Source organism: Ranitomeya variabilis, chromosome 4 (genome assembly GCF_051348905.1).
Source record: "Ranitomeya variabilis isolate aRanVar5 chromosome 4, aRanVar5.hap1, whole genome shotgun sequence".
NCBI classification, from domain to species: Eukaryota; Metazoa; Chordata; class Amphibia; order Anura; family Dendrobatidae; genus Ranitomeya; species Ranitomeya variabilis.
This window is the reverse complement of record NC_135235.1, coordinates 376470964-376485298: the sequence shown is the minus strand read 5'-3', so window position 1 is coordinate 376485298 and position 14335 is coordinate 376470964. Positions and strand designations below refer to the sequence as shown.

At 44.6% G+C, this 14335-nt stretch overlaps 2 protein-coding genes across 3 annotated transcripts in view; one reads left to right on the top strand and one right to left on the bottom strand.

Moving 5' to 3' along the window:
• Nucleotides 1-14335, top strand: part of PLAU (plasminogen activator, urokinase) — a 246380-nt gene that overhangs the window by 42364 nt on the left and 189681 nt on the right. The window lies entirely within an intron of this gene.
• On the bottom strand, nucleotides 6443-13192 carry LOC143766999 (uncharacterized). Its single transcript, XM_077255019.1, has 3 exons — nucleotides 11861-13192; nucleotides 7893-10495; nucleotides 6443-6461 (listed from the first exon to the last, which is right to left on the bottom strand). Exons 1-3 carry the CDS (start codon nucleotides 12083-12085, stop codon nucleotides 6443-6445), a joined length of 2847 nt encoding a protein of 948 aa, XP_077111134.1. The 5' UTR covers nucleotides 12086-13192.

Here is a 14335-nt window from a genome sequence, read left to right as displayed (position 1 = left end):
TTAACAGTGATTTTATTCAGAAGCCGATAGTCTATACAAGGTCTCAAAGACCCGTCTTTCTTGGCCACAAAAAAGAATCCCGCACCGAGAGGGGAAGAGGATGGACGAATATGCCCCTTCTCCAAAGATTCCTTGACATAAGAACGCATCGCGGCATGCTCGGGTACAGACAAATTAAATAATCGTCCCTTAGGAAATTTACTGCCAGGAATCAAATCTATAGCGCAGTCACAGTCCCTATGAGGAGGAAGAGCACTGGACCTGGACTCACTGAATACATCCTGATAGTCACACAAATACTCAGGAACTTCTGAAGGAATAGAAGTAGCAATAGACACCGGCAGAGAATCGCAATGAATTCCCTGACAACCCCAACTTGACACAGACATAGCCTTCCAATCCAAAACAGGATTATGGGTCTGTAACCATGGCAGACCTAAAACGACCAAATCATTCATTTTATGCCGAACAAGAAAACAAATCACCTCCCGATGTTCAGGAGTCATGCACATGGTCACTTGTGTCCAATACTGCGGTTTATTTTCCGCCAGTGGCGTAGCATCAATTCCTCTGAGAGGAATCGGAACTTTTAAAGGCTCCAGGACAAAACCGCAGCGTTTGGCAAACGACAAGTCCATAAGACTCAGGGCAGCACCTGAATCCACAAATGCCATAACAGGGTAGGAAGACAATGAACAAATTAAAGTCACAGACAAAATAAATTTAGGCTGCAAATTACCAATGGTGACAGGACTGACAACCTTGGTTAGGCGTTTAGAGCATGCTGATATAACATGTGTAGAATCACCACAGTAAAAACACAGCCCATTCTGACGTCTATGATTTTGTCGTTCGGTTCTAGTCAGGATTCTATCACATTGCATTGAGACAGGTGTCTGTTCAGACAACACCGCCAAAGGTTTAGCGGATTTGCGCTCCCGCAAACGCCGATCAATCTGAATAGCCAGCGCCATAGAATCATTCAGACTTGTAGGAATTGTAAAACCCACCATCACATTCTTAATGGCTTCAGAAAGGCCATTTCTGAAATTTGCGGCCAGAGCACATTCATTCCATTGAGTAAGCACGGACCACTTCCGAAATTTTTGGCAGTACACCTCAGCTTCATCCTGGCCCTGAGAGATGGCCAGTAGAGCTTTTTCTGCCTGAATTTCAAGATTAGGCTCCTCATAAAGCAATCCGAGCGCCAGAAAAAACGCATCAACATCCGCCAATGCCGGATCTCCTGGCGCTAACGAGAAAGCCCAATCCTGAGGGTCGCCACGCAAGAAGGAGATAACAATTTTTACTTGCTGAGCTGAATCTCCAGACGAACGAGGTTTCAAAGATAGAAACAATTTACAATTATTCCTAAAATTCCTAAATTTAAATCGATCTCCAGAGAACAGCTCAGGAATAGGTATCTTAGGCTCTGACATAGGACTGCTAACAACAAAATCCTGAATGCCCTGCACACATGCAGCAAGCTGATCCACACTAGTAATCAAGGTCTGAACATTCATGTCTGCAGCAAAGTTTCAAGCCACTTAAAGATAAAGGGGGAAAAAAAAAACAAAAAAAACCTCAGAACTTCTTTTCTTTTAATCCCACTTCAGCAATGCATTAACTATTTATAGGCCTGGCATACTGTTATGGTCCCAATGGCAGGGGACCTCAGAGATTACCGCAAGTCTGCAAAACATAAATACTCGCTCTTAGGGAAGTGGTAACTAGGCTGACCATATACCTGATCCTAGCGCAAACACTAACAGCAGCCGGGGAACGTGCCTACGTTGATCCGAGACGTCTCGCGCCAGCCGGAGAACTAACTAACCCTATCAGGGAAAATAAGACCTCTCTTGCCTCCAGAGAAAAGACCCCAAAGTAATACAAGCCCCCAACAAATAATAACAGTGACGTAAGAAGAAAAGACAAACGTAAGAATGAACTAGATTTAGCAAAGAGAGGCCCACTGACTAATAGCAGAATATAGTAAGAAGACTTATATGGTCAGCAAAAACCCTGCAAAATATCCACGCTGAATATCCAAGAACCCCCAAACCGACTGACGGTGTGGGGGGAGAATATCAGCCCCCTAGAGCTTCCAGCGATATCAGGAATCACATTTTGTACAAGCTGGACAAGAAATAAGAACAATGCAAATGATCAAAAGTACGAAAGCAGGACTTAGCTTATCTTGCAAAGAACCAGGACCTGAAGACAGGAGCAAACAGAAGTGAACTGATTACAACGATGCCAGGCACTGGACTGAGATTCCAGGAAGTTTAAATAGCAACACCCATGGACTAACGAAGCAGGTGAGTACGAACCTGGTAAAAGACAATCCAAGTGCCAAATCACTAGTGACCACAAGAGGGAGCCAAAAGGTATAGTTCACAACAGCTATCTCTGAGTGTCCTAAGCGCACTATGCGGTTCGCTAGGTCTGTCACCATTGGTACTGTACAGCCTAAATTTCTTCTGTCTATTACTCTGATTTGCTCTTTGTCGTCCTACATGGTTATGGCATTTGTGGATTCAGGCGCTGCCCTGAATTTGATGGACTTGGAGTTTGCCAGGCGCTGTGGTTTTTTCTTGGAGCCTTTGCAGTATCCTATTCCATTAAGGGGAATTGATGCCACGCCGTTGGCCAAGAATAAACCTCAGTACTGGGCTCAGTTGACCATGTGCATGGCTCCTGCACATCAGGAAGATATTCGCTTTTTGGTGTTGCATAATTTGCATGATGTGGTCGTGTTGGGTTTGCCATGGCTACAGGTTCATAATCCAGTGTTGGATTGGAAGTCAATGTCTGTGTCTAGTTGGGGTTGTCAAGGGGTACATGGCAATGTTCCGTTGGTGTCAATTTCTTCTTCCACTCCTTCTGAAGTCCCTGAGTTTCTGTCTGATTACCAGGATGTATTTGATGAGCCCAAATCCAGTGTCCTACCCCCTCATAGGGCTTGTGATTGTGCTATAAATTTGATTCCTGGTAGTAAGTTTCCTAAGGGCCGACTTTTCAATTTATCTGTGCCAGAGCACGCCGCTATGCGGAGTTATATAGAGGAGTCCTTGGAGAAAGGGCATATTCGCCCGTCTTCATCACCGTTGGGAGCAGGGTTCTTTTTTGTGGCCAAGAAGGATGGTTCTCTGAGACCCTGTATAGATTACCGCCTTCTCAATAAAATCACGGTCAAATTTCAGTACCCTTTGCCTCTGCTGTCTGATTTGTTTGCTCGGATGAAGAAGTCTAAATGTCTCTTCGGAGTTCAGAAGGTTTCCTTTTTGGGCTTCATTTTTTCCCCTTCTACTATCGAGATGGATCCTGTTAAAGTTCAGGCCATTTATGATTGGACTCAACCTACATCTGTGAAGAGCCTTCAAAAATTCCTGGGCTTTGCTAATTTTTACCGTCGCTTCATCGCTAATTTTTCTAGTGTGGTTAAACCTTTGACTGATTTGACAAAGAAAGGTGCTGATGTGGTGAATTGGTCCTCTGCGGCCGTTGAGGCTTTTCAGGAGCTGAAACGTCGTTTTTCTTCGGCCCCTGTGTTGCGTCAGCCAGATGTTTCACTCCCTTTTCAGGTCGAGGTTGATGCTTCTGAGATTGGAGCAGGGGCTGTTTTGTCTCAAAGAAGTTCTGATGGCTCTGTGATGAAGCCATGTGCTTTCTTTTCTAGAAAGTTTTCGCCTGCTGAGCGTAATTATGATGTTGGCAATCAGGAGCTGCTAGCTATGAAGTGGGCATTCGAGGAGTGGCGACATTGGCTTGAGGGAGCCAAGCACCGCGTGGTGGTCTTGACAGATCATAAAAATCTGACTTATCTCGAGTCTGCCAAGTGGTTGAATCCTAGATAGGCTCGATGGTCGCTATTTTTCTCCCGTTTCGATTTTGTGGTCTCATACCTTCCAGGTTCTAAGAATGTGAAGGCGGATGACCTTTCTAGGAGTTTTGTGCCTGATTCTCCGGGAGTCCCTGAGCCGGCTGGTATTCTCAAAGAGGGGGTAATTCTGTCTGCCATCTCCCCTGATTTGCGGCGGGTGCTGCAGGAGTTTCAGGCCGATAGACCTGACCGTTGTCCAGCGGAGAAACTGTTTGTCCCTGATAGATGGACTAACAGAGTTATTTCTGAGGTTGATTGCTCGGTGTTGGCTGGTCATCCTGGGATTTTTGGTACCAGAGATTTGGTGGCTAGGTCCTTCTGGTGGCCTTCCTTGTCACGGGATGTGCGTTCCTTTGTGCAGTCCTGTGGGACTTGTGCTCGGGCTAAGACCTGCTGTTCTCATGCCAGTGGGTTGATTTTACCCTTGCCAGTCCTGAAAAGGCCTTGGACGCATGTTTCCATGGATTTTATTTCAGATCTTCCTGTCTCTCAGAGGATGTCTGTCATCTGGGTGGTTTGTGATCGCTTTTCTAAGATGGTTCATTTGGTACCTTTGCCTAAATTACCTTCCTCCTCTGATTTGGTGCCATTATTTTTTAAACATGTGGTTAGTTTGCATGGCATTCCGGAGAACATTGTGTCGGACAGAGGTTCCCAGTTTGTCTCTAGGTTTTGGCGGTCCTTTTGTGCTAAGATGGGCATTGAATTGTCTTTTTCTTCGGCCTTCCATCCTCAGACAAATGGCCAAACCGAACGAACCAACCAGACTTTGGAAACCTATCTGAGATGCTTTGTTTCTGCTGATCAGGATGATTGGGTGACCTTCTTGCCATTGGCTGAGTTCGCCCTTAATAATCGGGCTAGTTCGGCTACTTTGGTTTCGCCTTTTTTTTGCAATTCTGGTTTTCATCCTCGTTTTTCTTCGGGGCAGGTTGAGCCTTCTGACTGTCCTGGTGTGGATTCTGTGGTGGACAGGTTGCAGCAGATTTGGACTCACGTAGTGGACAATCTGACGTTGTCCCAGGAGAAGGCTCAACGTTTCGCTAACCGCCGTCATTGTGTTGGTCCCCGACTTCGTGTTGGGGTATTGGTTTGGTTGTCTTCTCGTTATGTTCCTATGAGGGTTTCTTCTCCTAAGTTTAAGCCTCGTTTCATTGGTCCTTATAAGATTTCTGAAATTCTCAACCCTGTGTCATTTCGTTTGGTCCTTCCAGCTTCTTTTGCCATCCATAATGTGTTCCATAGGTCGTTGTTGCGGAGGTACGTGGCGCCTATGGTTCCCTCCGTTGATCCTCCTGCTCCGGTGTTGGTTGAGGGGGAGTTGGAGTATGTGGTGGAAAAAATTTTGGATTCTCGTATTTCGAGACGGAAGCTTCAGTACCTGGTTAAGTGGAAGGGCTATGGTCAGGAGGATAATTCCTAGGTTGTTGCCTCCGATGTCCATGCTGCCGATTTAGTTCGTGCCTTTCATTTGGCTCGTTCTGATCGGCCTGGGGGCCCTGGTGAGGGTTCGGTGACCCCTCCTCAAGGGGGGAGGGTACTGTTGTGAATTCCGTTCTCGGACTCCCTCCTGTGGTCATGAATGTTACTTTGGTTAGTTCTGCTCTTGGACTCCCTCTGGTGGCTTCGAGCGGAACTGCTGGTCACTGAGGTTGGCTTTATCAGCTGCCCTCGTTTATTGCTATGCTGGCTTCCTATTTAACTCCACTCAGATCGTTACTTCATGCCAGCTGTCAATGTCTTAGTATTGGTTCAGATCTCTCTTGGACTTCTCTGAGGACCTGTCTACTCCAGCAGAAGCTAAGTCCTTGCTAGTTCATTTTGTTGTTACTGCTTCCTGAATATATTTCTTAGTACTGCTATTTTCTAGTCCAGCTTGCTATTGCAGCGCCCCCACACCGCCGCAGGGCCGAGGGGTACCCGGAGCCGGGCCTCTAGTTCTCAGTCTCGGGGTTGTCACGGTGGCTAGACCCGGTCCGTGGCCCTGTCCGTCAGTGGGGGACGTCCGGTATAATAGGTGGTAGTAATGGTAGCGATGTAGCGGTGCGGTTGTGGGGTGTAAGTCGCGGTAAATAACGAGGACACCAGGTTGCAGTCTCTTTACCTCTTTACTGGAGATCTCTGAGTCCTCAGTCCAGAATACGGTTCACCAGGCTGCGCAAGTCCGGCCGGTCCAATGGCACCTCCAGAGTTCTCCTCTCAGGTGGAAATCTGTGCCTTCCTTCTAGCGCTATGTGTTGTAGTCCTTCCCTGCTGTGCTCACGGAAAGTAACCCCACAACGGTTGTGTCTGTTTCTTAAGTTCCCTCACAACTCGATTTGATGTTCCTCTGTAATCCACCCCTTCCCTGTATTCAGGTTGGAATGGCACCCGTTTGTCAGGTAGGCCTGGAGTTCTTCCGGGACCCTAGAGTCGCCCCTCTCCCGCAATTGCCCCCCAAGACTTCTGTTAAGTCCTTCTCAGTCCCTGGCTTACTAGAAGTAGGCATCCGAGTGAAATGACACGCAGCTCAAAAGGTTGTGTGATCATATACAGGGAAAGCCCAGGAGCACATCTGACTCACTGGACTTTACCCCTCCTTTATATAGAAAAAAAACATACATTTACAGACATGCGTACAAGCGCTTATATTTCACATTCCTTTACAAGCAGATCTATACTATGATGAGGTATTCTTTCTAGTATGTAGGTAAAAGGTTACACTATCAAAAGGAATGCGTCCATAAAAGGAAATGTCAACATTGCTCTAGTTTCTTGCTGATAAGCCAGACGTCTCAGCAGAAAGACACAATGGATTCTTTCAGTCTAATCTCCACAATTCCCCCCTTTGACATATTCCTTTTATTTATTACCACAGGGCCAAAGACAAAGCCTTTATTTTTGGTATTACACATGTACATGCTTATATTATTAATAAGAGAATCAAATCTAGTATTAATTCTTCTATTGCAAATTATTTTCTTCTTTAGCAGTATACTAAAATATAAAAACAAAAATTAGTACAGTAATATTAATTAGAATCACTAGAGGATAACATAAGAAGGAAGAAAAAAAAACTTTATACTCTTGCATCGATTACACAAAGTTTATCTGTGCATACTGAGATACCCTTGAGCACAATCTGGAATAGTACGTATATGACTATTATAAGCTGATTCTGTACAGCTATACTAGTGTTTAGTATATCCAATATATCCCAAATTTGATCATCTAGATAGTCTGTGGCCCTAACCAGTTTATCCCACATCTGTGTTAACATTATTAACATCAATATCATGAGTTTTGTACTGCTTTTTTGCAGTGGCTTGCATGTATCCATGATGCCTTTCCTTCTAGCTTGACTGATGTAGGTGTTGTCAACAGGACTTGGAAGGGTCCGTCAAATCTTGGTTCAAGAGCCTTTCTGGTGTGTCTTTTTACATAGACTTGATCACCTGGTTCCAACTTGTGACTTCCTTCAATGTTGTCAGGATCTGGAAGGGAAGCAAAAACTTGTGCATGCACCTTAGTTAATTGTTTCTGAAGATTTTGCACATAAGAAGTCAATGACTCAATATTTAACACAAGTTGTTGTGGAAAATAACATCCTAAATTGGCAGTCCTGCCAAACAAAATTTCATATGGAGACAGTTTAGTCTTACCCCTTGGGGTATTGCGTATTGAGTAAAGGGCCAGTGGAAGGCTTTCTGTCCAAGGCTTTCCTGTTTCAGCCATGGCTTTCTGTATTTTTAATTTTAAAGTTCCATTCATGCGTTCCACCTTACCAGAACTTTGAGGATGGTATGGAGTGTGTAACTGACTTTCAACACCCAACATTTTCAGTACATTTTGAAATATTTCTCCAGTGAAATGAGTACCCCTATCTGACTCGATCACTTCAGGGAGACCGTAACGGGGTATCAGTTCGGCAACTAGCTTTACAGCAGTGTTTTTAGCTGAAGCCTTCCGAACTGGATAGGCCTCTGGCCACCCTGAGAACATGTCCACACACACCAACACATACTCATACCCATTACTTTTTGGCAGCTGGATAAAGTCTATTTGTAATCGCTGAAACGGATAGAGAGGTCGGACGTGGTGCTTCATAGGGGTCTTTGTTGTCTGTCCGGGATTATGTGCCAGGCATATAACGCATGCAGCACAATAGTCTCTTGCGTAGTTGCCAAAACCTGGAGCCAACCAGACTTGCTTTGCCAGTAGTGTCATTGCATTTGCAGACACATGAGTAGGGTGGTGTAGTCCACCAACTACAATCGGGTACCAGGCTCTAGGTAGACATATTAGTCCATCTTTCTTCCAAATTCCTGCTTGTTCTTCTGCCCCTTCCTTTTTCCACCTGTCCCTCTCCTCTTCTCCTGCATCTTCCTGTGCTTGTCTCAGTCTATCTTCAGTATTTTCTGTGGGGTTTACAGTATGAACCTGCTGTAAGGGTTTGACCGCTGCTGCCTTGGCTGCTTTATCAGCCCTATCATTTCCCCTAGATTCCCTAGTGTCGAGTCTCACATGTGCAGCTACCTTGATTACTGCTACTTCTTTTGTTTCTTGTGCAGCCTCTAAGATCTGTTTGATCAGAGAAGCATGTTTTACAGGTTGGCCTGACGCTGTCATGTAACCTCTAGCTCTCCAGATTACTCCAAAGTCAAACACAATACCATGTGCATACCTAGAATCAGTGTATATATTAGCTGTCTGATTCTCAGCTATTTTTAGCGCTTCAATCAATGCTGTTAGTTCTGCTTCTTGTGCAGACTGTTTCGGTGGAAGAGGTTCTGCTTTGAGAGTTTCAGATTCTGACACAACTGCATACCCTGTATGGAAATTACCTGTGTCATCTGCAAACCTACTACCGTCTATAAACAGCTCTAAATCTGGGTTTTGAAGTGGTGTTTCGGATACATTGGGTAAGCCTACTGTCTCTTGTAAAATGAGCTCTGTACAATCATGTGTGTCTGTAGGGAAAAAATTTGCGTGTGGATCAGTGTCCTTATTCCCCCCTTCAGACTCGAGAGGTAGCAGTGTAGCTAAATTGAGAGTCTGAAGCCTTGCAAATGTGATAGTAGAGGGAAGCAGCAAAGAACACTGTAGCCGCAAATGTCTGGCCATGGAAATGTGTTTTGGTTGGACCTGGTTTAATATCCCATAAACATCATGTGTAGTTTGAACTGTGAGTGGATGCTCTAGGACAATTTCTGATGCTTTGTCCAACAATAGCGAGACAGCAACAACCACACGTACACAGGTTGGCACTGCCCTGGCTACTGGATCTAACCTTGCTGAAAGATATGCAATTGGTCTTTGTTTCCCTGCATGCTTCTGGGTAAGAACTCCTGTAGCATGGGAATCAACTTCTGCAGCCATAAGCTGAAATGGTTTTGTGTAGTCTGGTAGCCCTAACGCTGGAGCTGAAACAAGGGCATCTTTTAATTGTTGGAACGAAATCTGACCTTCTTTTGTCAACAAGTAAGGTTCACTTTTTACACAGTCATACAGTGGTTGCATTAGTTGACTGGCATGTATAATCCATTGTCTACAATGAGACACTATTCCTAAAAATGCTCGTAGCTGTTTATGATTTCTAGGCTCATTCATCTGTCTTATTGCTTCAGTTCTTTGAGGTGTAAGATGCTTTTTACCTTGAGAAATGCAATGACCTAGAAAGACCACTTTGATCTGACAAACTTGTAGCTTTTGTCTATTCACTTTACACCCTTCTTTTTCTAGAAAACATAGTAAACTCACAGTGGACCTTTCTGCAGTTTCTAGATCTGGGCAGCAAAGTAGTAGGTCATCCACATACTGCAAAATTACTACCTGTGGTTCGGGTTCAAACCTTTGAAGAACTGTTTGTAGGGCATTTGAATAAAGAGTAGGGGAGTGTATCATTCCCTGTGGAAGGCGTGTCCACGCCAACTGTTTGCCCTTAAATGTAAATGCAAACAAATGCCAACTATCTTGGTGTAAAGGAACCGAGAAAAATGCATTTGAAAGATCTATTACAGTAAACACTTGAGAACTGGCTGGTATCTGTGATAGTAACGTATGAGGATTGGGTACAACTGGGGTGATTGGATCTAGAACTTTGTTTATTTCTCTTAGATCATGTACCATACGGTATTTGGGCATAGAACTCTTATCAAGAGTTCTCTTCTTGACTGGATACAGAGGAGTGTTAGCAGGTGATTGTATCTCTACCAAAACTCCTTTCTCTCTATATCCCTCTATCTGTTTTGTAATCGCTAGTTCCTGCTGGGCACTCACAGGGTATTGTCTGAGCTGTGGGAGAACAGCTCCTGGTTGCACAGATAATTTTACAGGAGAGATATGCAATAATCCCACATCAGTGTCACCCTGTGCCCACAGTGTTTCTGGGACCGTTGAGAGGTCTAGATCTGTGGTGTACTCTTTTTCTTCAGTATAATCCTCAAAAGCCTGAATTCTGACATATTGTTCTAATGATTCTGCATCATCAGGGATAGTCAGCATAACTGTGCCATCGTCCCTAAATTTGATGTTAGCTTCTAATTTCTTTAGTACATCAGTTCCTAACAGACATGTTGGGGCACCTCTGGCATACAAAAATCTGGATGCAAAACATTTAGGTCCTAATGAGACCTCTAGGGGCACAGTATATGGCAGTGTTCGAATTACCCCATCATAACCCTCAGCAAAAGTTGTTTGTTCTGAAATATCTTCCGGATTCGGAAGAAAATCTTGATTCAAAATTGAGGAAGTTGCACCTGTATCTATCAAAAATGGAATCTCTCTCCCCCCCACATTCACCTGTATCATAGGTCTTCTAGCTGGTAGGGAAGTTTGTAACACATTGAGTCAATCTGAATCTGGTATGGGACCATCTATGATGGTAGATTTCTGCTGGTTGTCCGTTTGGGGAGGGTTATTTCTGGGAACAAATTTGCCTGACTTTATATCTGCCAACTTCTTCCTGCACTCTCTTTGGAAATGACCTGGCTTTTTACAGTAGTGGCAAAGAAAATTGTGTCTCACTCTTCCTCCTGTATTAGCTTGTGCTATTCTAACAGGCTTATGATTCTCTCTCATATCCATGGCTATTCCTAAACATCGTTGTTTCACAATATTTGGTTGTTCAATTGTTCTCCAATCTGGAGTAGAGGATTTAAATTTTTCTCTGATTTTTGGATCTAGCCCCTCTATTAATTGTTTTGTAAAAAGTCTCCTTACTGAAGCATCAGTCAAATCCAATCCTTCATCCCTAAAGTTACTTTCTAGTTCTTGACTATATTCTTCAATACTTTGCCCAAATTTCTGCATAATCACACCTGTAGACCCCCTTTCCCTCTGTTTTCCTCTCATGAAAATTATTAATGCCTCTGTGAACTGGGTACCTGATGCTTCTGTCTGTAAGGCACCCCCTTCTGCCACTGGTCTATTGGGCTGTAGGTGTGTCAATAATTCCTGAAAAAGTCCGGGGGACATTTTCATTCTACATAATTCTTCCCCGTCCGCCCAGACCCCAGCATGAGTCTGCATGATTTGTTGTATATACTGCGCAAATCGGATAGGATATTGAGTGGGATCAGGCGCATTATGCAGGAGGGACATACCCTCGGCAGGGGACCAAGGAAAGTATTGTCTGGTCTGATGATATCTGGTGTTCATTACTCCTCCTTCACCAGGTTCCCTAAAGGGTCTTGGTACTACCCTAACAGGGGCAAGTACAGCGCCATATCTAGGTGTACCACAGGCTAGGCAATCATTTCTCCAATCTGGATTTTGTTGTCCACAGTGTGAACATTCCCATCCTCCTACCCCACCAAGATTGGGATACAAGGCTGGAAATTGTTTTCCTCCTTCTGCTCTTCCAGATGGTACAAATGATTGGGCTTTTGGATCTAGGTAAGGTGGCGGGATTATGTCACAACTTTTTCCCTTCCCCATGATCCATTTGGAAGTGTCTGGATCGTACTTCCAATTCTCCTCTTTAGCTGTTTTTGAGACCTCTATCATACAGTGTATGATTTCTTCCCACCCATTGTCTTTGATAATTCCACCTCGTTCTTTACTCAGTCTTTCCCATTCTGTACTGAACATTAGTGCTTCTGAAATTCCCAATTTTCCTCTTACCCTTCTAATCTGTCTTCTGACTATCTTTCCACATCTTTCCTGTATGATATCTGCTGCTTCCACTTGTCCTAAGACGGTTTTGGTCTGTTTATTTCCCATTTTTCTTTTCAATATTAGCTATGACTACCCTAGGTGACGTTTGGACAACCACTTCCTCTGTTGGTGGCGTCTCGTTGCCTTCTCTCCTAGGGAGCTAAAATATTGAAGGGCTCGTCTGCTCCGTTTCTTCTAATATGCAGGACGTACTTAAGTGCTATTATGCACACAAACAGACCCAGCAACACCATACAGATCACAAAACTTTCTGTGTCAGTTAGCATACTTGTCCCAGGCTCATGAAAACCCGCGTCCTGGGCTCATTCTATCAAACCTTATCCAGAAATGAAGGAGGTTAAGCACTTAATGAATAGTCAAGCATGGGCGGAGGTCTCCCAGAAGGACGCAACCACATGACCCAGTTAGGCTGACTTCCGTGTATAAGGCTTATACCCCAACTATTTCGGCTTATTTTTCTATGCACTTTTGCTCTTCTTTCACAACATACCACAACCTTCACACTGTTCACACACTGCCAGGGACAGGACTCATAAGTCTATACAATATGGTAACCCGAGTTTTATAGGTATCTACTCACTACTAGACTAACCCAGCGTGACACGGCTCATAGAGATCTTTCGGATAATACAGGGCAGATAAAAGAGAACTAATAATGTCTCTTACCTGGCCAGGTTTTTCAGTTCATTTGCCGTCCATTATCCCAGATCTCCGTTGTCCGTATCCGCAGGTAAATCTCGAGCAAATACTCTTATCTCAGGTCCCTGTTCGGTGCGCCAGAGAAATGTTAAGTCCTTCTCAGTCCCTGGCTTACTAGAAGTAGGCATCCGAGTGAAATGACACGCAGCTCAAAAGGTTGTGTGATCATATACAGGGAAAGCCCAGGAGCACATCTGACTCACTGGACTTTACCCCTCCTTTATATAGAAAAAAAACATACATTTACAGACATGCGTACAAGCGCTTATATTTCACATTCCTTTACAAGCAGATCTATACTATGATGAGGTATTCTTTCTAGTATGTAGGTAAAAGGTTACACTATCAAAAGGAATGCGTCCATAAAAGGAAATGTCAACATTGCTCTAGTTTCTTGCTGATAAGCCAGACGTCTCAGCAGAAAGACACAATGGATTCTTTCAGTCTAATCTCCACACTTCATAGGTGATATGTGGTAGACAGCCCGCCTGAGACCGACTGTCCTGCCGCTGTTTGGAGTATGGCTTGAAGCTGTATTCTAATCCACTCCCTCGGCGTTCCGGCCACCGGTATTGCGCCTCAGCAGGGTGCTGCCTCTTTCAACAAAACCCCTGCTGGTATTCTCCTTCTGCTTGATCTCGTTTCTCACTCAGCACAATCTATCTCGCTTCTAGTCCTTTCTTGAGTCCCGCCGCTTCCAGGAGCCTGCGCGGACCCGTTACGTTCTTTCAATGCCAAGCCTCTGCCAGGATCCCACCCCTGGCAGAGACCCTACAGTCTCTCCCTTCACAACACCCTCTGCCACAAGGTGTTGCTCCGTTCAATCCCGTCAGCGTTCTAACTAACTTTCTGCCTGACCCCCAGTTTACCCACTATGGTGGGGAGTGGCCTAATGAATAGCACCCTTAGCTCCCCCCGGAGGCCCTGCTGTGAAACATATTGGTGTCTGTGATACCTGATTGGAGGAACTCCTTCAGTGCCATCGAACGTACCATGGCTCCCCTTAGTGGCGGAGCCACAGTACTGCAACGACCAGGACTCTGGGGCGCTGCACTCCCCCCTGGTTAAACACAGTACTCCGGGACTGGGAAGAAAAACAACAATACAGATTAGCAAAAAGACATACAATTTTGTTGAGTGCAAAACGATAAGTATACTTGAACAGGCTTCCCTTTATGGGAGGTGAGGACACTTTTAACGTTACAAACATAGTCAACATTATAAATTACAGGCTATACATAACTCCTGTTACCCAACCGGGTATTCTACTTAGTGCAAATTCTGGAACAATAAATTAACATTGCCTTTAAGAAACATACACTCTTAGTTTACCAAAGGCCTTCCTATAATCACATTACAGGGTAAGGTAACTTCACATTCTCCTACTTTGAACCTGCAGGACCGCCTGTCCCTATGGCACCAGACCTACTGCCTCTCCTTTCTTTTACAGGACCGCCCCGTTCAGCCAGGGCCTACTGCCTTTCGCTACTATACATAGTATAGACATAACATTCCTTTCGTTTAAAGAACTCTGAGCCCGCTCTACTCGGCTCCTTTAAGGACTCACTCTCTAACCCCTACGGGTTCGCTTTCTGT